Source organism: Taeniopygia guttata, chromosome 2 (assembly GCF_048771995.1).
Source record: "Taeniopygia guttata chromosome 2, bTaeGut7.mat, whole genome shotgun sequence".
In the NCBI taxonomy this organism is placed as follows: domain Eukaryota; kingdom Metazoa; phylum Chordata; class Aves; order Passeriformes; family Estrildidae; genus Taeniopygia; species Taeniopygia guttata.
The window spans coordinates 61414009-61439678 of record NC_133026.1 but is presented as its reverse complement, the minus strand read 5'-3'; the positions used below and the strand labels follow the sequence as shown (position 1 = coordinate 61439678).

General features: G+C 37.4%; 1 protein-coding gene across 5 annotated transcripts in view; it reads right to left on the bottom strand.

The window, feature by feature from the left end:
• The window catches only part of GMDS (GDP-mannose 4,6-dehydratase), a 407595-nt gene that overhangs the window by 166553 nt on the left and 215372 nt on the right, over positions 1-25670 (bottom strand). The window contains exon 8 of one of the 5 annotated variants that reach the window (XM_072924091.1): positions 12871-15951. The exons of 3 other annotated variants lie outside the window; for them this stretch is intronic. In XM_072924091.1, the coding sequence (XP_072780192.1) occupies positions 15937-15951 (15 nt within the window). In that variant the 3' untranslated portion in view covers positions 12871-15936. Of the gene's footprint in view, positions 1-12870; positions 15952-24180; positions 24983-25670 lie in introns of those variants that run through there. One more of the 5 variants, XM_072924090.1, reaches the window with a different exon arrangement.

Genomic DNA, 25670 nt, shown 5'->3' with positions numbered 1-25670 from the left:
CAGGATTCTTGTCTGTAAAAGTCAGAAACAACTAGCCCTAGGACTTTGCTTTGCACACCTCTAGGAGATTGCATTCATAATAGGAGCCCTGATGGCAATTTGCATTTCAAGCAGATCTATCCAAATTTATTATAGTCAAAGAATTGCTATGAAAAGCTTTTAAAAGGCCTCTGTAAAAGTCACAATAACATTCAGAACTGCCATTTCTAGTTTTCTTTTTTTTTGTTTAATTGTTACTTTTGATCTTTTAACATTCAGATTTTCAGTGTTTTCCTGAAAATTCAAGGGCTGCTAAACAAAATGCTGAGTGAGATCTTGAAATAATCACTGAGTTTCAGGAGCTGAGGCTTAAAGAAAGCACTAAATATTGCAAGACCCACATTAAAATCATGAGAGCTGGAAACGTTGTGTGAGGCTTTGGTTTCTCTTTACATAAAGTACTGAGAAAAACCAACATGTAAAAAAAGGTGATTAGATCCACCAGTCAGATTTATAAATGTAAGGTGGCTTAAAATAACTGAAATATATTAGATTGATAAAGAGTATTTACTTCATCTGATATATCTGCAAAGTAAAAAAAAATAATAGAGTATCATATACATGGATCTAAAACTAAAGCCATTCATTTAAAATTCCCCCAAGTTTGTATGACTCACATAAGGGGAATTTTTAATTTTAAATTATTTTTCCCTTCTGGTATCAGTGCCAACTCTCCCCGACCCCTTAACACAATTAGCAGACAATACCACCACTGTTTCCAGGGCAAGGATGTAAGCTAGGAACAAGTAATATAACAAAGCTGTTCGTGGTTCTACAGTTAAAGGTTATGTCAGCATTTTCATGATAGAAACCCTGTTCCAGAGGTCAGTAACTCTTCTGGAAAAGTTCACTCAGAAACCTGTCGCAGAGGGTTCCTGCTATGAGATACATTCTTTCACGTGCATGTAATGATATGGGTATGTGTGTATGTGTGTGTGTATGTTGTATGTAGCTACACAGAGACCATATTTATGGTTGCAGGATGCTCTCAGCTTCAAGTGGAATTTTCTTTCCTCTCTTTTAACATTCAGACACATAATATGAATTGAAAAGGTTCAGGTCCAGGACTAGGACAGTTCATGGCAAAGTGACCTTACTTCATCAAAGAGTTCATACTAAACACCTCTGCTTTTTGCCTCCCATGATCTGGCTTTAAAAGCAACATTTATGGAACTTATCAAAATTTGCAAACAGGGTTACGGAGATGAGCCAACACTATATGAAATTATTGACACTGAAATCCTGGGTTAGTTATCTTTGTCAATTATGTGGAAGAAGAGATGGGATGCTCTCTCAGAAAATTCGTAGATGACAGCAACCTGGAGGAAACAGTTGATACTTTTCTTGCCATTCAGAGGTATCTTGACATGCAGGAGGAACAGGCAAAGACGAACCTTGTAAAATTCAAGCAGGTTAGATGCAAATGGAACAGATTAATTGACTGTTGAAATACGGTATGGCTAGGTAGAAGCCCTGATGAAACAAACCCTATGTCTTTGTGGCCAGTAGGCTGAACACAAGCCAGCTCTGTGCTCTGCCAGAGGCTAACAGCATCCAGGGCCATATCAAAAGTCCTATAGCCAGTAGAACAAAGGAAGCAATAATTCCCCTTTACTTAGCACTTGTTATATTGCATCTGGAATGTTATGTCCAGTTTTGGGCCCAATAGCACAAGAAAAATGTTGAAAAACTGGAGTGAGTCCAATGAGGGACTGCCAAGATGGTCAGCTGGAGCAGGGAAAAAAAATTTGTGATGAGGTGATACAAGCAGTAGAACAGGTTAAACGGGGAGATTTCACAATCTCTGTACTTGAGAGATTTTAAGACCCATCTAAATAAAGTCCTCAGTGACTGGAGTCAAGTCAGTGTTGGCCTGCCCTGAGCTGGATTGGATTAAGGCCTCCTGAGTTCCCTTTCAACTTAAATGATCCCCTAACTCCACTCTGAAATATGCTGGTGAGACTGGGACTTCACCATCCTGACCCAGATAATGGACAAATCCAGGTTAGGGATCTTTGGTTCATGAAGACATCTTTCTCGTTCTCCCATCTCTGTAGGCTGTCTGATCACCCTCTCCATCCTCTCCAATGTGCTGCAAGGTGCAGACAAAGTGCTATCGTGGCACCTTTGTTAACATACTCACTTTTGACATGGAAATACTACACTCAGTGAAAAGAAAAGGTTATTTGTCATCTCAACTTTAAACACCTCAGCTTGGTCTCTCCTATTTTCCTCTACTGTCAACTAAGTGAATCATATCAAGTGCCTGATTTAGTGTTTTTAAATTACTTTATTACTTTGTGAATAATGATCTCTGTCCTCCCATCAACCAGGGAGGGAAAATAGATGGACAGAGGTACCTTGCCAAATTAGGCTGGGTGCTGTGAATCATGTGCAAGTCTTTATTCTTTTCCCACAAATCAGTGCTTACACAGGTAGCAGTTCCACGCACAGGTATGTGTCTCCTATCTGCTCTATCCAGTTAGGGATCTATATTTCAGCCTTTTGAACTCTGAGAGTCCTGCAGGCAGCATTGGCACCCAGACAGTTTCACAAGGAAACTTTGGAGTGGCATGAGGCAATGGACAATGAGGCAACAGGCACATTTGCCAGCAGAGCACCTGGCTGGTAGGAGTATTCAGCACAGCACTTCTTGAAACTGAGACTGAACCCCCTGATGCAACCACAGAATTACTCAGTTGCTTTACTATGGCATGACCTGGCCTCAGTAGGCTACAACCTTTGCCATTGTAGCTCACACAGCAGTTGTACACACTTAAAACAAAAGGTCTCATAGAGATGAAAACAATACAGACTGAATTTTCTTCACAGAGGATACAAGAAAACAAACTTGACTGTCACGACAGGCAATGCTTGCAGTACATCAGCTGTGAACACTTCTGTTGGAATCACAGACTGAGATTTGAAATGATGAAATAAGCTTTGTTTACAGTGGGCACCTCCCAGACTTGACCAGTAGCATGACAAGAAAGAGATGCCTGTCTGAAAATTAACAAGTGGGTGCTGAACATGAGTGTCAGAAGTTGGCTGCAGGCAGGAATAAGCCAGTCAACAGTGCAGAGATGACAAGGTGAATATAAGACATGAAAGGCCCTTGAAGTGGAGACAAGCAACGCTGGTCTGATGTGATAGAAGAAAGGAGCCAACAAAGACATGTGTGACATGTTGAAAGCAGCAACTGAGAGAAATTATCTTCCCAGAAACATTCTGAGTGGATGTACACAATTTTATATATCATGTTCACCAAGCCCACAGAAAATGCTGCTACCTCATTTAATACATGAAGTTATTTCAGACTGAAAGTGCTAAGCAGATTTACAGAAATTAGTATCTCAAAAACATGATGCAGAAAGACTCAGCAAATGTATCCTGAAACTGGTACATCTGACTTTGTCCACCTTTTTGGCTAGAAAGCTTCTTATGAGCTCATTTGAAAACTTGATAAAGAAGCTACTATCCCACTTAATGTGTATCAGGTCACACCTGGAATGTTTAGTTTTGATCCCTAAAATGCAAAAAAAGGTGTGGACAGGCTGGGGAGGGTCCAGAGAAGGGCCACAAAGATGATCAAAGGCCTACGTAGTCTGAAATGTGAGGAAAAGCTGAGAGAGAAATGGATTTGCTCAGCCTTGATGAAAAAATTATTAGGGGTGACCTTATCACAAAGTCCAGTATTTGAAGGATGTCTACAAAGAAGATGGAGACCCCCTTTTTACAGGGACTCACAAGGAAAAGGCAAAAGGTAGTGGGCACAAGTTACTCTTGGGGAGATTCTGATTGGACACAATAAGAAAATTTGTCACAATGAAAACAAACAGCCATTGGAATAATCTCCCCAGGGAACTCATGGATTCCCCAAGGCTGGGCATTTTCAAGATTCAGCTGGACAGGATGCTGGGACATCTAGACCTTTCTTTTAGCAAGGAAATTTGCAACAGACCATTCTTGAGGTGTCTTCCAACTGGCTTTCCTGGTTTCTACAAAAAATACATGGCTTTGGCGGTATTCATCTCAGCTACTAGAGATTAGGGAAGCAAAAATAAAAACCAAACTGTAGTGAAGTTCAAATTGTTTGTGTATTCCATACAATTAGAAGAATTAGAAATGGTTAAATCATTAAGCCATTTCTTTATACCAAGTGGAATTAGGTAGTTGATAATTCTTACCAGACACCTACAATTTTACTTCATTTTTTCAGATTAATTAGTATTTGTCCTGCTTCCAACATTACAAGGGCTTTCTTTGAAAAGAATCTATAAGTTAAACATTCCATTCAAAACTTGCTCCTACTTTAACTGAGGTCTAGGACTAAAATGTCATTGTTGGAACAGAGTCAAGATGCACATATATGTTTTTTCTTCTCTTACCATTCACATGGGATGGAACACAGAATAGATGTTCTTTTTAAGCAGGCAGCTTTTAAGGAATGACATCTCAATCCTCAGATCTGTGGTTTAACAACCAGCATAAAACAAAGCCAAGGATTGTTACTTTGACAAATGCCATGTTTTCATACAAACCATTTCTGAATTGCAAACATAAATTACATGCCATAATGTGTATGCATACATATATACCCTCTAAAATTAATAATTGCTATTCTAAGTCCTTTATAGGGGACTAGGATTTTCATGCAGCAGGTGTTCACCCTATTACTGGGTTTTGATAACCTGAGGATGGACTGCAACCAAGTTCCATAGGGTGTAGATGGGTTAATTCTGCTACTATTGCACCACTTAAGTGTTCAGCAGTTAGAATTACATGTTAGGTCTCCATGGCAGGTGAGGCCACAGGCTCTAACAAGGCACCCTCCCCTTCTGCACTATAAAGTAGGTGAGAAGCTGAGAAAACATGCATGAGTGTCCCACAGGGGGAGAGAGGCGAGAAGATTCCCTTGAAGACAGCTGCAGTAGTAGCAGAAAGCCAGCCAGGGAATTTGTGAATAGTTTGGGACAAGCTGGCAAGGAACTTTTCACCAGAGGGTGTTGCAGGATCTATGGTGTGGTGGAAACACCTGGGTTGTGCCCTGAGGAATGCTTCTAAGGCGGTGTTCTGCTCCCTCTTGACCCAGCACCGGGGCCGTGGGCAGAACTAGTTTCACTGGGCTTTACACAGGGATGTGAATTCCACCTTCAGTACCTGCGTATGGAAGCCTCATTAGTCCAGTAAAGAGAGAAGAGGTTCTCAAAAAGCTGCTGTGGTCTGAAAAATGAAGATCCTCTTAGCATTGCTTACCTCGAGAAGCGGGGACATGGCAGGCTACTGCACGAGAACATCAGAAGCAGGGCTTGTAAACAGCTTTGCAGGTTTAAATTGCCCTCAGACCCATCTGCAAGCCAGCCCAGATTGATTTAATTTCCATCTAACCAGAGGGCAAAGGAATCTTGTGAAAAAAAGGGGGGGGTGGGGTGGGAAATTCATTCACAGTTCACATACATATATTGAAAAATAATTTTTTTCTTGACATAGCAAAAAAAAGTAGAGTGTGAAAACAAAACCTGGAGCAGTGACTGCACTATGAAAGGTGACAGTGAGCACAAGGACTCACCTGTACAGTGTACCATGACTGTTCACTATGCATGGGAACTGTCTTGGGAGAGCAGCACTGATGGAGAAGGACTTTTTCTGCCAGCACTACACAGAAGCACGCCATGTGATGTAAGAGTTGGGCTCGTTCTGCACTTCCAAAACGCCACCAAATTCTAGCAATAATTGCAATATTTGGGGGCTTATGTTTTCATCCAATACCTAATTCCAGGAGCAAGTACATGAGAATCCATTTTCAAAGATAAATACATAGTCATTGAGGTTTTGTATTTGCATAAAAATGCCTGACGCTATGAATCCTAAAGGCTTATGAAAGAAGAAAAAGACCCTTAGCAACATTATTTTTAAAAATCTCTTAATTTTTGTTGGCAATATATTGATTTTTTTTTATTCAGACTCATAGCTTTGAAAATGTGGGTGTTTCCAATTGCATATTCACATAATAATAGAATTTTGCTTTATAAATGGAACTTCATTTCAATATCCTGTAATCTACTTCATTCTATAAGGCAATAATAATTCTTTTCAGCATGATTTCTTGTGTGCCTTTTGATATTTGTCAGTGTTATTTTGGCTGCCAGTCTGAGACACTAATGATCTAAAAAGAGTTTTCTTTGGTAGTGAAAAACCTTTAGTCAGCAGACAGATAGCACACATGTAATGGACTTGCTGCTAATGTCAAAGTCATATACAACTGCCACTTTATCATATACTGTTTATTTTTTAATATCTGTGCATAACTATAAAAGAACGTATTTCAAAGCCAGTATTGGGATTGCCATCCTTACTGAGACCATGGATTTGAATATCCCTGTTGGGTACAAAATGCAAAGCCAGACAAAATGCAGTTATAAAGCAATGTAAGCCCTTAAGCAATAATAAAAACTAAAGAAACGTACTTGAGATGTTACCCCTCATTTCTTGCAAAGCAAGCTCATATTTAAGTTCAGATGGACCAGGTTAACAATCACTATTTTTAATGTTAAAATGCCCTGGGGAAGTTATAAACTCACCAAATATGCTGCTAAACTTACTTTATATTGTGTACAGCTGTATGGCTTCATACCAGTGACCAAACTTCCTAAATAGGCCAGTGAAGTAAAAGATGCTTTCCCTTCCCCCCTCACACCCTTCCCCACCATCCCCCACAACAATGACTTACTTGTCAAAGGAATTTAATTTATTTCAGTAGTTTGTCAGGCTACTATTCAGTTCTGACTTTTCCTACCTCTCTCACCCTAGGTTTTTGCATCTGGTAAGGTCAGGATGAAGGGACAGATAAGGCAGGAGAAGTACTAAATACAAATGACACTTTTTCCCTTAGAGCAGTCATTGATATGAAATATAAAGACTGGATTTCAACTAATTTTAAATTAGAAATTACATTGCTAGAGGTACTGCTGAATGCAGAGTTTATATTCATATTAGAAGTCTTTCCCTAGAACCATCCAACATAAACAATTCCACAAAACTAGTTATCTTGCTAAATCCCACACTTTTCTTTTTTTTTTTTTTTTTTTCCCTTTTGATAGATCAGCCCTATAAGCCTGCAACATTTCTTTCTTGCAGTAAATGTATTTTCCTGCAAATGCTTCTGTAGCCTGCATTGGGAGGTCTTAAAGGAGGAGGTCTGGCTTGTGGATTTGGGTTTTGTGAAGTTAACAAGGAGGCCGTTATGAGAAGGAGCTTTGGCACGCCATGGCTCATTGGCAGTGATTAATTGACCGACATAGTTTCACATGATCCATTCTGACATCTAGACACAGACCTCACCTAGGAAATCGCCAAGTGGATATCGATACTGCATCGCCAAACTTAGCACCACAAACCCTTTAAGGCTATTTTTGGCTTTACTGGCAGAAACTGGCTTCTTTTGAAGCCTCAGCTAGGATAAATGGCCATCAATGAAATAATTACTTAAAAATGGATCTCAGGCTGGATAAGAAAAAAAAATAAATCCATGTGGTCAAAGCAATAAGGAAAATCTATGTCAAGCTGAAATGTCTTTAAGAAAAACAGGCTCAGTAAAAGAGCAGACTGAATGCAAATTAGAAAGATAACTGCTATCAACAGTGCAGCCACGGAAAAATAGTTTCCTCAGTATGGTTTGAAAAACTGTATAACTTTTGACCACTAAAAAAATTATAGCTATTGATGCTTGTTTGTTTAGGGTTTTTTTCACAAAATTCATGCATTTCCAAAGCTCCTAAGACACCCAGATAAATATAGACAAGCAGCTTCTGCCTAGGTTCAAAACAGATGCTTTTAAAATCATTGGACAACTTCTGTACTTCATTAAAGCACAGAAGAAAATTTATTTTGTTACATTACAGTAGACCCATTTTTCATTGCAAAGAGATAGTTTATTCAAGAAGAACCCTGATTAAAACCAGAGTTTTTTTTAAAAAGTTCAACAAGTTTAAATATACTATTAGTGTTTGAACTTGATTTTATTAGAAGCCTTTAAAAATCTTCCCATAAGATACACATATTTGTTAAAAAGTAATTGTGTGTGTTTCATGTACAAGATCAATCATCTGCCCTGTCCTGTCGGTGACCAAATCCTCAGCATGCTGTTGGCAGAGAAATGAAGGAGAGGGCAACATTAAGTCACAACAAGGCATCCTGTCAATAAGTAAACACTGCTGTGGAATGACATCAGATGAAGGAATGACGAAATAAATGCAAGTTTGCCTACGTGAAAACAAGTAGTAGGAGCAGCTACCATAATGTTCAGTGCCTGGCCTTGAGGTAGGATCAGGCTTTCAATCAGATTAGCCGAGGGCCACTATCACTAAGAAGGTACTTCTCAGATGTGCACTGACTTGATAAGCTGTTTACAGGTAAATAAGGAAGGCAACATTTACATCATCATTAACAGTTTAGCTCAGGGCTGCTCCTAACCTCAAAGTTCAGTGTGTTGGTTCTTTACATTGTAACTATGCCATGATTTGCCCTGTGAAGTATTTACTGTTTGTTTATGTATTTATTAATTTATGTGTAGGGTTAACAAAGCCTACATAGCAACAAATGGACCACAGACCTCACGTATTACACAGGAAGACTTTTGGTAATACTGACCATTTTCCTTTGTTCTGTGTTAAAACCGAATCTGCATCACTGGAGATGCTGATTTCCTACTTTCCTTGTTCCTACTCTTGCACTTTTCGGCGCTGTAGTCATACAAAAATGTATTCCTATGGTCCAGAAACCATTTTCCATCTAAAGTTATTGCTTAATAAAAGCCCATAGATAGAAAAAACTTATTTTCTTTAGAATACCTTTTCATTTAAAGAGCCATATTTCATGTAAATGTATCTGTTTCAGTGAAAACATTCAGGATGGAATTTCTAGTGGCTGTGAGAAAGAGTTCAGCATCAAAATGAACACAAGTCCCAAAGCTCCTCTCCCCTCTCTTCAAATGAAATAGCTTCTCTGACTAGCCTTGACTCTGGTGGAGTTCTAATAGGATAACTGCACATTTTTTGAGCTGAAAACATATATGCCGGTCCATTAAACTAGACTTAAAGCACCCCCTAGAAGGAAAGATAGAACTATCCCAAACTATACTCATCATTTTCATGAACTAAAAGCAAAACTCACATGCAACACAAAAAATTAAACAAATTCTGTTTGTCTCAAACTAGAAGCCATGAAAAAAAGAGGAAAACAGGCACATATTCAGCCATCCAATAAGCAGACTATGTCTATCACAGAAAATCTGAATCCACAAGCAGGCACTGAGGTCACTGGAGTGGGAGCTAATGGAGCCCAGACTCAGGCAAAACACAAATCTGAGGACTTACAGTTCCCTCTAAGGAGGTTATTGGCTTTACTTCTAACATTATACCATTTCTGTATTATACATAGATTGAAAGTCACCTCTGTGATGTGTAGAGGAAGGAGATTGATCTGGAGGAAGGAGATCAATATGGAGTATAAACAACTATCAAAGAAGGCCAAACAATTAACCCAGTCCATAAAATTTGCAAAGCCAAAAATAACTCGTTTAATTTTATGATGCAAATTCTTCAAATAAAAAACATCCTGTCATTTGAAACTGTTTGAACTTCACAATGATTAGAAATCAAACTAGGATTAGAAGACATGGGACAAAATTTAAGCAAGAAGGGCAATACTGCTGAGCCAGTGAAATCTCTGTTGAGGGCTACTGTACAGGCATATGAATGTGCTTAAGAACTCTGTGCTTAAGCAGTAGCTAATAAAAAAAAGTAATTTATGGAAATTTCTTACATGTTGTAAATAGCTCATGCATGTTGCAGCTTGTTATAATTTGGGGACTTCACTGGCTATCCCTCAGCTTATTTAGGCAGAGTGTGAAAAGCAGTGTGCAGAAGAAAGTTACAAGGTCCTTTAGTAAGTAATGGGCATTTTTTTCAATTTTTCCAATGCATAACAAATAAATTGCCTCACCACAGTGTGGTAGTACTGAATGTAATAGGCAGTAATGAGCAGCCTAGGCTGTTTTTGGTTAGATGCTGTGCTCTTGCCTATCTCCCTGGCGTTAGGCTGCCCCTGCATGTCACTGCTGGGGCAGAACAAAAGGAAGAGCTTGGTGCAGTTCTGGGGGGGATGGATCTTGCCTTCTCTGCAATAAAAGTGACCATCAAATCCAACCTACACAAAATAGACAAGTGGGTATAGGGTGCAGGAATGTACCAAGATTCCAGAATAAGAGAACTGTTATGCAGAAGTTGTGTTTTTATGCTCAGCCAGACATGGGACAGGCTCCTTTTTTGCCATATGCTTCTAGGTGTATGAACAGAGTGAAGCACAGAGTACTTTTTTAAAGTATCTTCCTCTGCCTACCTCTTCCTAGAGGCAGAATTTCTCTACAAAAGATAAAAAATGTCATTACATTTGCAAATATTAAAACTATCTGATCCTAGACAAGATGCAGCAGAAAATTTTTTGTATACAGTAGACAATTTCCAACCGATTTCAGTAGGAGCTGGATCAGGACTTCACTGATGAGGAGAAAGTTAGTGATGATAAGAGAAAAGAATTGCAATCCTACAGAATACTCCTTCTCTATAAGTCAAACCAGTGACAAGTGGTCCATCTGATGTCTGAAATGATGATCCCTTCATTAAACAAGCTCAAACTAATGTAACATTATTGAAATGACTTTAATATGTTAGAAAAGAAGATTTTTACTCCAGTGGCTTCTATTATTTATAACAAATATAAACAAAAAATTATGGGAAGAGATAGACCAATCAATTTCAGTATAGACTTTAGAGATGCATAACACTCCTTAGAGCTTAGTCAACGTTATCTGTGAAATCAGAAAACACTGAATCCAGTTTGTTCAGCTTGAATCTAGTTCAAATAACAACCAAAATGTTCTATCTTAAGTACTTTTTAATATTTGTACAGAAGAAGTACAATATGTGCAGTTGCATTTATTTAGCCATTCCAAAAACTTGATCCAAGAGCATTTTTCTCCAGTTTGTTATAATAGTTTTTAATTTAAAATACCTACACCAGTTTCTCCTGGGACTCAGCAAAAGTAACTTACTGTGTAAGTAGCAGAGCTCAATCACTACTTCTGCTTGTGTAACATTAGAAAAGTTAATCTGTTGAGGGTTCATGTCTAATGTGAATGTTTCTAACAGAAAAGTTGAGTTGGACAGATTTTGATAGAGTAGCATTTGCCCACAGCAGGAACACAGTGACTATTGTGGACAATAATATTAAGTCATAGATCATTACCTGCAATTTGAATGGTCTTGAGAAGAAAAGACGTTGTTAGAGAAACTAGTACAAAACATCTAAACCAAAACCATCTTGCAAGAAATAAAATTCATCAAGGTGATAGAGTAGTTATTCAGAGTTCTTCAAAACAATACGAGCATGCATGCACATTGTCTAGATGGGTAACAAAATAAAATGGACCTAGTTGAACCCAATGAAATAAAATATATCTATTCCTTGAATTACATAAATCACAATGTAGTATTAACTTGAAAATGAGAATAGAGTAGATTGAAGGAATTACTGCTTCACATAGTAGAAAGAAAAATGAGGAAACTCCAATTTTAGACACTAAACTTAACAATTTTTATTTCTTATCTTTAGGTCTTGATAACCTTTGTTACCTTTATAGCTTTCAAGTATGCCTACCTATGACCTGGAAAATGAATTAGAGTTGCCCATTAGTCATTTTCTGGTCTCTGAATGTTAAATCATACTTTTGTTTATTCTAACCTTCACATGAAAAACTGCTGTTAAAAACGTACAGCCCAATGTTTTACTCTTAACAGGGAAAATGAAAAAAAAAAAGTGACAGGTAAAATTAAATGTTTCAGATGTTTTCTTTGGAAAGTTACATCTCAACTATTTTGTGGGGGAGGATAAATGAGGCGAGATCATTTTAACATACTACCTCAATAATATATGCGGAGTGCCTCAGGAAATGTAAGAACTGTTGGCCCAATAAATGAAAAATTAAGAGGAAGACAACTATTTATTTCATTAGTCATCGATATTTCTACTTAGAATCATTGAATAACCTGAAGGCTCCAGCTGGCTGAAGATTCCTTGTGATCTCAGAAATCAGGAATACTTAACCAATTTTTTTAAGATAACATTCACTTTATTTTTCACTCAAGACACAGTTGTATAAGTTTTCTGGAATTTTAGAATATGTGAATTGAACATCTGAATTGCTGTTATTTTTACTTGCAAATATACACAGCAGTTTTTTGAGCTAAAAAACTGTATTCTACTTCCCAGTGTACACCTCTGTTTCCAGCATCCAACCACTTGTACCATGTATCTTTCAGAGTAATTTAGACAAAAAACTTTTTTTTAATATATATATATATAATTTTAATAACAGCTCATTTTCCAGTCCCACTTTTTGGAGTACATTTATCAGTATAAAATACACTGTCTTAAGCACACATATCCACTATTAGAATCTAACTGGCTCCTTGGCAATAGGAACTGTGACTGCAACTTCCAGTTGACTTCCATGACTTCCATGATGGGAAAACACCTTGAACATCTGTTCATGTTCTTTCATTTGGCACTTTATTAAAGAAATTATTGGTCAAAATGCATTTAAATTTCTAAATTTCAAAGGAGAAGACTGTGATAACAGGTTTTGCAATCAGATATTTCAAATCATCATTGCAGACTTTTTTTGTTTTTAAGGAGTTATATTTAGGTTTGAAAGCACAGAACAAATGTTGCCATGACTCTTCCTTTTTTTTTTTTTTGTTTTTTTTTTTTTGGTTTGTTTTTTTTTTTTTGTTACAACATGCTAGTCAGAAAGAACACCTGAATTAAGCCATATTTAGAGGAGTCTAACATTTTAATTAGTCTTCAAAAGAAAAAAACAACAAACCTTTCAGAGCTTTTAAAACACTAATGATGACTAAAAAACCCAATTTGTAATAACCAAATCTTGTAAGAAGATATGCTCTACCTGGAACTCAAAAGGCAAAATAAAATCATATCACCATGGTGAACAAGCTTTGTCCTTATTTCTGTTTTTTAAAGATATGTTTATTCAAAAATATATTTAAAATAATATTTGAAAATAATTTAGGAATTATTTGAGTAAGTGTTGATTACTATGACACATTCAGAATATTTTTTCTAAGTTATAAATAAAATTAAATATGGATTTTAGTATACCTACTTGTTCTGGGAATCATATAAATTTCTTTTTTAACAGCTATATTTATTTTTAACAGCTACAGAGAGTCTTAAGAAATCATGACCACAGTCAAGAGACACATGTGCATCCATAAATTTTTATGCACATTTCATGCCTATGAAACTTAGTACTAGGTGCCTTGTGTGAAAAAAATTAACATGGCTTCAGAGCAGGAAAGGAAAACATATCCAGTGTTGTATTACAAACAATAAGCTCAATATTCTGTGATGCACTTAGAATAAATCATAGAGATTTGCAAGATCTGGCCCTGCAAATCTCCATCAAGCACATTCACCCACAGTCCTACTAAAGTTACAGGGCCTATTCTTGTGACCACAGAATAATGGAGGCTTCAACCTTCAGTATCCTATTTTTATATCGTCTAGTACATCCCAGATCTGAAGTGCTATGCTTCTAAAAGCTCATGGGAGCAGGACTCAATCATCCTTATGAGTCTCTTCAGACTTGAGATATTCCACAATTTCAATCTTTTTACAACACACAAGACCAGGGAAAAAAAATCTAAAACAAGCAAACATAATGGCACGTTACACAATCATAATCATACAAGATTTACGCAAAAGAAGTCCAGAAACAGAACCAAAAACTGGTGATAATCTTCCTAAGGAAAAAGGAAAAGGGCAAACCGTGGGACTTTTAGCACTACTTTTAAAATGAGGAAAAGACTTATCAGACAGTATTCCTTGGATACTCACTAACCTAACATTGGAAATTTGATCTCCACCTTGGCCTCCACTAAAATGTCTGTAAAAGAGATTCCTGTCAAGACGCAGGTAGTGGATCTCCTGTTGACTTTTCTAGCATCTTGCTTTTTGACTGGAGAAAAGAGCACAGAGATATTTTATACGCTGTAAATTCAGATGATCTTTCACCCTCTCTCCCCCCTGTTTTAAATATGGTTGTTCATGTACAATTTCTCTGGGTTTTGCTATAAATGTGATTTGATCCTTGGTACAAGATCAGATTTTTTTTCTCCTGTATCGAATCTGTTTGTATTGATTGTGCATTATGGAGGAATGGGAAAGTTAAGTTTGAAACAGTTTTTCTTTCAGAAACTTGACATCAGCTGTTCCATGCTTTTTCACAGCTTTCATACTAAGCTGTGGTTTTAACAAACTTTTGAGTGATTATTATTTGAATAATGCCTACATTTAGGACTGTTTTTTCATGTTTTAAAACTTGAAGCAAATCACACTAGCACTTACTTGTTACTTTTATTAATGCACAGCCCTGTTTTAAGTGCAGTTCTGTGCTGCTTCTTACCCTGCTACTCCACATATGTGGTTTTTTCCCACTTCATTCGTATCCTTTCTGCACGTTTTGCATGCTTCTTTTTTGCATTCTCTTTTATTTTCGCGCCAGTCAGCTTTGGGAAAACTGACAGTGAATGAATGAAAGTGTTGTGAATCATACCTAAAAACACCTGGTAAAGGTTTATTTTATGGCATCAAATAAAAATGCTGAAAAATACTTGTCAAACGATATTTTTTTTAAAACTAGTAAACCAGAAGCTTGAAATTCTTGAAATGCAGAAAAAAAAAAAAGAGGTGTAAATTTACAAGAAGGTAGACAACGGTGATAAAAAGTTATTTTGCACAAGTTAAAAAAAAGGAACAAGATTAAATGACATTAAAAATATCCAAGTCTTCATTTGATTATCTTTAATCTAATTATGAAAAGGAGCTGCTTAGTTCCCTGCAAAACAAGGAGACCTTAGATGGTTTAAGCAGAAAAAACAGAGGCTAGAGCAGCAAAAATAGTGCTAAATTAAAGCACTTGGAGGCCAAGGGCTTTGAACCTGGGTTTAAGCAGTCATTCCAACCTTGTGAGGCAGGGAATACAGAAGTTTGGGCTCCTGCTAACAGAGCCCTCATTGTTTCACCAGGCAGCTAGAAAAATGCTGCTTTATATCTCCTCACACCACAAGCCCAGCACACATAGCCTAGGAGGAGAAGGAGTCTGAGGGTGTGCTATCCATTGAAAAGCCATTTTTCCGCTATAAACTGCCCCATGCTCCAAGCTCTGGCTCGCCAATGGCGCTAGGGGGATGTTATGATGGTGCATAATTTATAACTGGAAATTTCTGATTTATGTGGGATTTGGGGCATTTGTGTGCCCACCCTCCCAACCTTCCCTCCTTCCCTCAGCCCTGGGCACGTAAAGGTGAAACCTTCAAACTGCAGAGCCAAGGTATCCGCTGCGCTAGTGGATAAACACTGCACAGTTGAAAGTTCAGTTATTCCACACCTGTTTAATATGTTTATTCAGTAATTAAAGATTAATGCTTATTCCAGACCAGATAAATATATACTGTACACGCGCTTGCATTCTACAAGGAACAAAGATTTAACTGTATTGGGCTACTTCAGGATACTAAAACACGCATTTTTAAAAAGCCTAAGCTGTGTCACATTCAGGCTGTGCTATAAATTACAATACATACATTGGTAAAAGATGCTAACACTAAGTCAGTTGGAAGAATTACCAAAGACAGCTTAGAGACAGGTCACAATTTATTTGTATGGCTCATAATTACAGCTATTTGCAGAGACAGCTATGGTTCATTGCTATTCTGCAGCAAACTCAACTGAAGGCACACGTGATGATGTTTGCTTGATTTAGACTTGCTGAACCTGTAATAAAATGAATTAGGCTGAAGTTCCCCTAAATATTTTATTTATATATATGTACATATATATAGATAGATAATATGTATTTATACTTATAATTACATATACACATGTATATATAGCTACAGATGAAAATATTCTTCATTTGTATATACACAGAGACAAACTATATATATACATATAAATTAGGAATTCTGTAATAAACTTTCCATATGCAAAAATATATATGAGACCTCAGTGGATGCATCGTGAAAGCAGCACTTCCTCAATGTTTGAAACGGACTTTTCCTTTTAAAAATGTCCAGCTTAATAAATAGATATAAAATAATGAATCTCACCTATTTTTTTTTTAATGCATAAGAGAAGGGAGATACTCTGCTAGCATCCTGTTACATTTTAAAGGAAGCTCTACACATACCTCTGATATGGCTCTTCTGTAAAAGATATATTTTCCTGGTTCCAAACTCACTGTGTAGGTTGGAAGCAGCATCTCTACAATCACAGAGGACCATAGGAATAGCTGAATCATGTCTGTCTGCTGAATTCATACCAATTATGCTAATTCTGTAATTTCAATTACTTGAGGTAATCAAATACAATTTATTTAACTCTGCTTCTTATAAAGTTCATAGATTTATAAACAGAAGCATCTGAATAGTCGAAGATTTTAATTGTATCATTTGGGATGTAATGGTGCTCAATTAAACACACAAAGCTGGAAAACTAGTGCGCTTGCCATGCTGAAACAAAATCACTGCTGAAGAACCCATCATTAAAATATATTTCAGGTGGTTTTATTATTTGTAGCTCCAAATCAGGACAGCAGCTTATGATGTTCTTAAGGTTCAATCAAGAGGTCTTATGCAAGACTTAAATAATATATTTCAGTGAAACTATCAGTCTATTAAAATGCATGCTCTGTGTTGGATTCTGTTTAGCACTGGTAACACTTCTAGTCTCTTTTAAGAAGGAGGGTTCAGACACTATCAACATTTTTGAAGCTTTTACTCACTGCGTGACTTGACCTTGCTCCATTTTAGTAGGAGCAGAAAGCTCCGTACACGTGAATGGGGAAGGAGGCAAGGCATGCACAAGGTGAAGAACAATCTCCAGCAAAGGGCCCTTAGCCCACTCACAGCTAGCACAACAGAAAGGGTTTGGACAAGTCACATGTAGCAAAGGTGCTTCAAGTCTGTTTTTTTAAATTGTTTGTGGATGTACCTGCTGACGTCTAGCACACTGATGCAGTTCTTTTCACAGAAGCTGTATGTATCTTGCTTTTTCTAGCATTTTCTAGAAGACATGTTCAACAAGTCAGAAAGAGGACAATACAAGTGAGTGCACACATTCCAAAAGAACAAGTTTGCTAAAGCATTACTGTAAATTCTCAAACTGCCTCCTATGTGCAATGGCACAAATTTCTGGTAATCTTGCCCCTTTTCTCAGATGAAAAAAAAAAAAAAATAGAAGTGTTCTCAGCATTAAGAAAATGCACCCCAAATTGTAGTTGTATACACTTTGCAGGCATGTGAAGTACATGTGCATTTGTAGCAGTGTGTGCACAGCCGAGTATAGTGGTCCTTGGAACCATAAAAGTTTATTCCTTTACGATAAAAGTAAATTCTCAATTTACTGAGCATAAAAACCACTAAATAGCCACAAAATCAGAAATTAAAATCCAAACAGCAGAATTATTTAATGTTCCATACTTCTGAAATGAAGAGTTTCCTTCCATCACTTCCACAGTGCAGCAGACAGAAGGGAAGACAGTAAGGAATCATATATCACAAAAGTCCTGACCCATTCTTGGCTTTCATAATGTGTTCAGAACAGCACAGAACATCAGTAAGTGGACACAAACAAAAGGTGCTTCAGATTCAAGCCTCAAATCAAGGTTTTAGTCCACAGAATCACAGGTTTGAGTTTAAGTGACCTCTTTATATCATCTGCTGGATTCCGCTTGAAGCAGAGCAACTTCAAAGTTAATCCAATGTCTTGGTAAAAGCATTTTATCTGGAAAAATCTGGCTATTCAAATATTATTCTGGTCAAGTACCACTAGATATCTTCACAGAAAACTGAACTGTAGAGTTATACTGTACTATGTTTCCACATTGAAACAGAATGGTAAAGACATTTTGCTTATTTTAGCAAAAATAAAACTTGTTAGCTCACTAAATTGCATTTGACGCAATTAGTTTGTATGGAATTAGTGGGAGGATTTGTTTTGTTTGGGGTTTTGGTTTGTTTTTTGTTTGTTTCTTTAGTCTCTGGTAGTAATAGGACTGTGGAAATATAAAGCCTAAATAAAGAATGAGTGCCAGTGAGTTTGTCACTACAACACATCATAGTATGGGGTATGTACAGCAGAGGCAGATGTAAATAGAGAAAGCACATGAAAAAAATCTCAAAATTTCTTCACTTTGGATACATTTGGATTCCAAAGCTGTGCCTTCCTATGGAAAAGTATCTCTAATTCAATTCTTCATCCTCAGAGAGATTTTATTTTTAGTAGCATAACAGATCAAACTTTTAAGTATTTTGCTAAAGGCATACAGGTGAAAACTACACATGTATGTGTCTTAAGGTAGAATATGTGACTAGCAACCAGTCACTGTTGACTTTATAAGTCTTGTAAAAATACAAAAAATTCAGTTTTAGAACACATAGTTCAGAACTGGAACATATTATTTATTAATTAATTGTAATTAATTGAATACCACAGAAATTTTATTATCTATAAAACACACAAGGCACAGCACAAAAGGACACTGAAATGTGTCCCATGCTAAATTACGCATGAATTAACCTAGTACTACTGTTTGCCAGGGCACAGAGGACATGAAGGGACCAACCTAGTCCTATGAAGGTAACAGAAATGACAGAGAACATTAAATCAAACAGACATCTCTGCATTACTAGGTATATTCATCTTCTCCACCCTTGGCAAATGCCTCCTATCTTGCCTCATCTGCAGTCAGCTACACTGGATTAAGCAGAATCCTGAGATTTAAACAGAGAAAGCACTCTTCACACTAGAGAGGTAATTTGAACAGGCATTTAATTACTGTAGCAGTGAGGTAAAATGTGCTTTTAAGGGGGAAGAAAAGCAAAAACCCAAAGCCTCCAAACATGTGAATGAGTCAAGTCTGTAGCAGCTGAGAGCTGTTTGAGACTTTCTTGTTTCACTCCTTTAGATTTTCTGGTATTTTTACTGCCTGCTATCCCAGTGGTAATATGTAAGCATGAAAATAGGTTATATTGAGAACAGAGGCAAAATAGAGGCCACACAGAAAGGAGCAGAATTGTAGTAACTGATAAATATCAGTAATTTTCTAATAAGTGAAAAGTTTCTATAAGCAAGTAAACTGTCAAGACAATATTCTAATGGAAACTCTAAATGGAAGTCTAATCTTAGTAAGAGCAAGCATTCAAAAATTGGTGCTTTAAGCTACTCTACCCTGCTAATTTGAAAAAATGAATGCACATTATAGCTTTTAAAATTTTCTTCTTGCTTTTTGTGCTTTCAGGTGTTACTCTATAACCCCAAGGGCAAGAATCTGCCCCTCTTATCTTCCAAATGGCAATACAAATTTTCATGAAAACATTTGGCTTCAGTGCTGAGGTTCTAAGAAAAACAAGAAAATCTAAACACTCTCTGAACTACTGAGAAAAATATAAAAAGCTGAAAATGATAGGGTTTGGTTAAAAATGTCTCTTCTTTAGAACCTGGTCTTACCATCAATCTCACAAATTTTTATGCAAGAAGGACAGACCAGTGTCCTGTCAAAATTACAGGATTTGGATGTATTGCTTTGCAAAGATGAACCAGCTAGAATATTCACCATGGTTGTGTTTATTTACTTGCACTAATGAAATTACAGAAATTACAGCTAATGAAATTACAGAAAATTATTTTGTAAACATAAGCAAGTTTGGAATGCCTGAAAGTGGGCCTTTTGCCAAAATAATAATAATAATAATAATAATAATAATAATAATAATAATAATAATAGTAAGCAAATCCTTAAATAAACTCCAACCACATGGGAAGAACTTTTGTTCTCACTGACTTCATGGGTCCCAGCATTTCACTCTTATCTGAGTTCACTGACAGCAAGCAGAAAGCTATTTTCACTATTCTCCTCAACTCAATATCTGAAACACAGCCTCAGTTTCTTTAAGCAGAAGTTGTCATGTGTCTCTCAGTTAAACACTGCCAGACCCAAGGTAAAAAGACAAGTAAGGCAGTCACTGGAAAATATCCATTAGGTGTCATCAGAGCTGCCTGGAACCTTATCTCAAAATAACACTAAGCTCCCAAAGCTGTCAAAAACTAGATAAAAGAGAGGATCCCACAAAAGATTTTCAGATGGATTCTCGGAGCCCTTGCACATAAAACCAAACAAAACACCTTTCCCAGTTTTCCACAGGAAATAGATAAAAGGCACAGTGGAACAGCCAGCAGTCCAGTGGGCGCAGCAGCTTTCCCAGAAATGCCAAAGACGAGTGCAAGTGCCTGTGGCATTTGATTGAGACTAGAGGATAGAACCTCTGTCTTTGTGATATGCAGTGATAGTGAGGAGCACAAACACCAGCTCATTAATCAAGCCAGAGCCTGATAAGCATTGGCCTTTTTTGCATACTGATTATAATTCTTAGTCTTGTCAAGGCTGATAGGCACAACCCACGAACACCTTTTCCTTTTGATGAAAGAACACATCAGATTAGTTTCTCACCCAACCATCCAGAACACACCTACGTGATAGGAGATGTGAAAAGATAGAAAACTGTAGGCAAGCCCCCAGCTTGGAAAGCTTTTGCTAGTTGTCTTTGGGAAAAAGCACAACACATTTAACAAGAGCCATGGGAAAGAGCCATTTAGAAAGAGCCACAGGTTGTTCAGCAGATGCAGCTGAAGGAGAGTCTTCCCTCACATGAAGCAACTGCAGTGGGCCTTGCTGAATTAACATGACCCTAAACCTAAGTGACTGCCAAGCTGGGAACCAGTTTAACAGCACCAGCACCTCGAAGTTCAAATAGGAGGAATGCAATAGTAAGGGTCACTGCAGGAACAGGCTTGTAAGGGACTGGTAAGGTTTATTAAACAACACTCATCACTCTTCGTTTTGCACAATTGTGGGAAAAGAAGATTTTATAGCACAGTGATCCAGTCTACATCAGAATTCAAATGTGCAAGACAAGTCCTGTCTCTTGGAAAGAAATCACCCTGTAGCTGTGAGAGAAACCACATTTGCTTCTTTGGCAAAATACTGGTGACTGTCCTCCCACACAGAAGTCAGACAGGACTCCTATTTAACTGAAGATGCCAAGAATGTATTACTCTCTCTATATATATATATGTGTATGTATGTATGTATAAAAAAATATATATATTTATGTCACTGTTCTACCACATTCTTTCTGAAGGCACCTCTAACATTACATGTGCACAACCACTTGCAACAGTGCCACACTTGTGCTTTTAGATTAAAAAGCCCAGCTCCCGACAGGCACATGCATGGGAATGCACTACCTGAAACACACAAGCCGAACTAAGATTGAGGGCCAGAAAAAATATGCCCTACATATGGATAAACTGTAGAGAAAGCAATCAGATTTATTCAAAAACCCCACAACGGTATTTCAGAAGCTACACAGAGTTTGCTGAGAGGATACTCAGTTCAGATTGCATTAGAGGACAGGATATTTTCAGTAACTAGCAGTTACCTCTTTTTCTTCACAACTAATCCTACACAAATTGAAATAAAGATATTCTACTATAAAATTTTACTCAGTTGTTAATTAACAATACAAGAATAAAGTTACAATCTTGTTTTATAAAGAAGAAATCATTACCATTTTCATTATACTACAGGAGGTGAGTTGTAGGGTGTTTTTTTTCTTTTTTGTTACCTGCTGCCCTGTCAGGCCTTATTATTTTCACAAAAATCTGACAATTGTGGGGTCGTATTTGTTGGCTGCTTGTGGCAACATTCAAAAGGGGCACTATATATCACCGAAACAGCTCACAAACTGGCTAGTCACATTATTTATTATGAGCCACACATGTGACAAACTGTTTAACTCAGTGACTCCTAATAAGTCAAAGAGCAAGCAATTAGCTAACACAGTATGAGGGCTGCTCGTGGCAATTTATAGATGCTCTCAAGCTGCCACAGCACTTCAAAGTGCCATTAGGGGGGGAACCCCTTAATGACTCACTTGATATGACAAGCAGTACACAGCACACACTGCAGCGATGAAATTGGCAGCCAATTCTGTTTCTTGAAGCTTCTTCCCCTTTCCCCAACAGTTCTTTACGTGTCTGTGGTTTGCACTTCTCTCCTACAAGCTGTTCGTGCTGGGAAAGTGGAGAGGAAGGCACTGTGTTCCTTTGCAACAAGCAAGAGCTGTTCAAGGCTGCTCTGTGGGTATGTCCTCAGGTCTACAGGAAACTCGGAGAGCTGGATGGCTGGGAGAGACACTGCAGGTAAAATCTGCTGGTTTTCAGCTCACTACTGGAATGGACTGAATGTCACGGAAGTTGGGATCCTTTTCCAGTTAGCTGGGATTAGTTTTTGTAATAATTATGCTTTATAGTAAACCAAAAAAGGCCATTTGTATGACACCTGAACAAGACAACCTCCAGATCTTCCAACTTAACCATTCTGTGAAAGTAAAATTTATCACTTTGGATTGACTTCAAAACTGGGAAAGATCCAAGATTTAGGGCTCAAACCAGTTTCTCAAGCTTAGTCTTTGGCTTTCTGTATTGAATTACAGTAAACGGTCATTGTCTTGCGCTTTCTTCTTTGCACCTCACTTAAAAACTGTATGCTCTTTCTGTTGAGTCCCCTCTTGTACTTCAAATGGCACTCAATTAACCAGCTTCCCAGCTGGAGGCACCTTGGTGAGCTATGGATAAAGGCTGAATCAAAGATCTCACAGGATAAATCTATTCTGGGGGCTCCTGTTCATATAAACACAGTGACAGTGTATTAGTAGCATAGGAATTAAAAATAATCTGGGAGCATTAGGCCAAAAAAATGTGGTGATGATTAGCAGATACTCCATGTTGGAGAATGGGAAGGTAAGGAGAGATGAAAAAGGGAATTCAGGAAGGGGGCAATGAAATTTTTACTTTGCAGAAACTCCAGGTTATAAAACAAAAATTGGAGAGCAGAAAGATACAGCTTGAAGTCACTGTTACCCTAAATACTGTACCTGCAATGATGAGAGCATGACAAATCTTTGCTTGGTGAAAGAAAATAATTATTCAGTGGGAATGAATGGCTGACTGTGAGAAAACACAACATCCTGCCACAGTTGGATGTGACTGTCCCATTTCAGAGGGTAAAAAAAGCAGATGTCAGACCTGCTTTCAAAAGCAGTCACTCCAAGCCATCCAAGCAAAGCCTCCCCCACACAAGACATGTAGCAGGAGCAATTAAATCTCCCTCTGCCACACACATTCCTTTTAAAAATGCAAAGCATCATTGACTGTGCTTTAGCATTCCTCAGCAGCCACAGCTGTATTATAGCAACTCTGTTATTTCAGATAGCTTGAGGGGAAAGTACCTGCACAGAGGAGTGTTAACCTCTGCCATTAATTGCATGGTGACATCATCCATGAGATTTAACTGGTACTTTTGACAGAACATCAGCCTTTCAGTGCAAAAGCTTAATTTAGTATAACATGCATAACAGAAATCAACAAAGTATTTAACAGGGGCAATGCAACTCTAAAAAGATAAGGAAATGTTTTGTCTACCAGAAAAGCTTTGTATTTCCAAACTCCTGAATTTGCATATTGACAGGAGTACTTGAATAAAGTAACACAAGAATGTGTATTTGTGTTTCCCAGTGACTTGGGAAGAAAAAGCAACGCATTTAAATTTTCACATAATAATAACAAACTGTAAGTTATATGAAGGGGTTTTCCTTGTGGTGTTTTTTTTGGTTTTTTTTTTGGTTTTTGGTTTTTTTTGGGTTTTTTTTGGCCAAAGTTTACTAGAGTCCTTAACTACCTGACATTTCATCATTCTGTTGGCACGTTGTCTTTTTTACTTTTTTTAAAATTTTGGTATCAATTAGTCTTTGTCAGGGTTTGCTTTTCATCCCATGTATCTACGCCACACTGCTGGGCTTTCCAGAAGTTACAAAGTAGAACTATCTGCACACTGTGATGAAGATCATTTTACTGCATTAATGTAATAACTCATCAATCAAATTTCAGATATGCAGGTATTATTTATTTTGTTATTCTATCTTACAAAAACTGTTACACTCTGAGGGAAAAGTATTTCTAGACAAACCATGTTTGGGTAGGGGGGAGGCTCCAGCTTATATTAGGCAGTAGACAGCTAACTAGAAAATAGGTAAGAGAGTGTTTGTCGAAGTGGCACTTTTAGAACTGATGAGTTATCAATTTGACTGTCTGGCCAAAAGCCACTGGTGGCAGAATATGGATTTCATATGCTGCAGGACATGAACAGAGTTGTGATTTTTGTCGTCACTCTTGGGATCTTTGGTGCTTTCCTTAGAACTATTCCTCTCAGGGTCATGAGGTTCTAGAGGCCTCTCCGCTTTCTTTTTAAAAGAAATAAAAATAAAACAAAAAATTATGAAAGTCTCTCTAGTTTCAAGGGAAAATTTAGACACATAACTTGAATATTCCCTGAAAGTGCCAAAACCCCAAAAGGCAAATAAATCAACACTTACTCTTTTTAGGTTAACTAAATCATGAGACTTTGTTTTAATCTTCTCATTTTGAAGATCCACTTCACTTTCCATTTATTTATTTAAACACTGGGGAAGAAGCCATGGTGAATGCAACAAATCATAATATAGTGGGTAACCTCATACTCCTCACAGGTACTTTTCATCAGGACAACAATTTCCAGTGAGAGTCACAAAATTTAGTCATATTTTAAAATACCTTCTTTTGAATCATCATGACTGCTTTTTCCCAACATCTGATCTCCGAGTAATCAAGGAAAACAAACAGCCTCCTTTTGCAATCCATTTCTAATCTGTGGAGAAAAGGACTAATAGTACAATGGTTCCTATTCAGTAACAGTCAAAATATTATTCAAACACTAAGCACTAAGGCAGAAATCCTTCAGGCTCTCCTGTTTTCTGACAAAGAGGCCCAACTTTGGCAAATGCATGTAAAGTGCATTTCTAAGGTGAGCAAAGTTAACCTCTGAACTTTGTCTTTAAGATGCTCATACTTTAAAAGCAAAACATAGTAATTATAGAAAATGAGCTGAAAACCCCAGGATTTTAAGGGAAGGCTAGATGGCCACATCCAGGTAGAAGAGATTATATTCTACATAGATAATCATTACATTCTTACTTTACCCTTTATATTTTGCCACTTCTATTTTGCAGACAGAAGATTGTGTCCGTGGTGTTGTTGGCACCTGTAACACAGGTTTATCCTCTGAACTAATATTTAGGGTACGGATTAAAACTTGTCACTAAATGAGACTGGCTGAAGCCTTTTAGCTGAGGTGCAGGGCTCAGGTTTTCAGTGATGATAGCCTTGGCTGTGGGATTTGCAATTGGCAACTAAAAGCCACTGGAATTAGAGAAAATTGTGCCTTATGTTTGGTGGAGTCTTAATCTTCTGAAATAAGCTTTCAACAGATGTTATAAGGGCACATTTCCCAATTAATACATGAACAAGAACAGCTTAAGGTCTCCTCTCTGCAATCA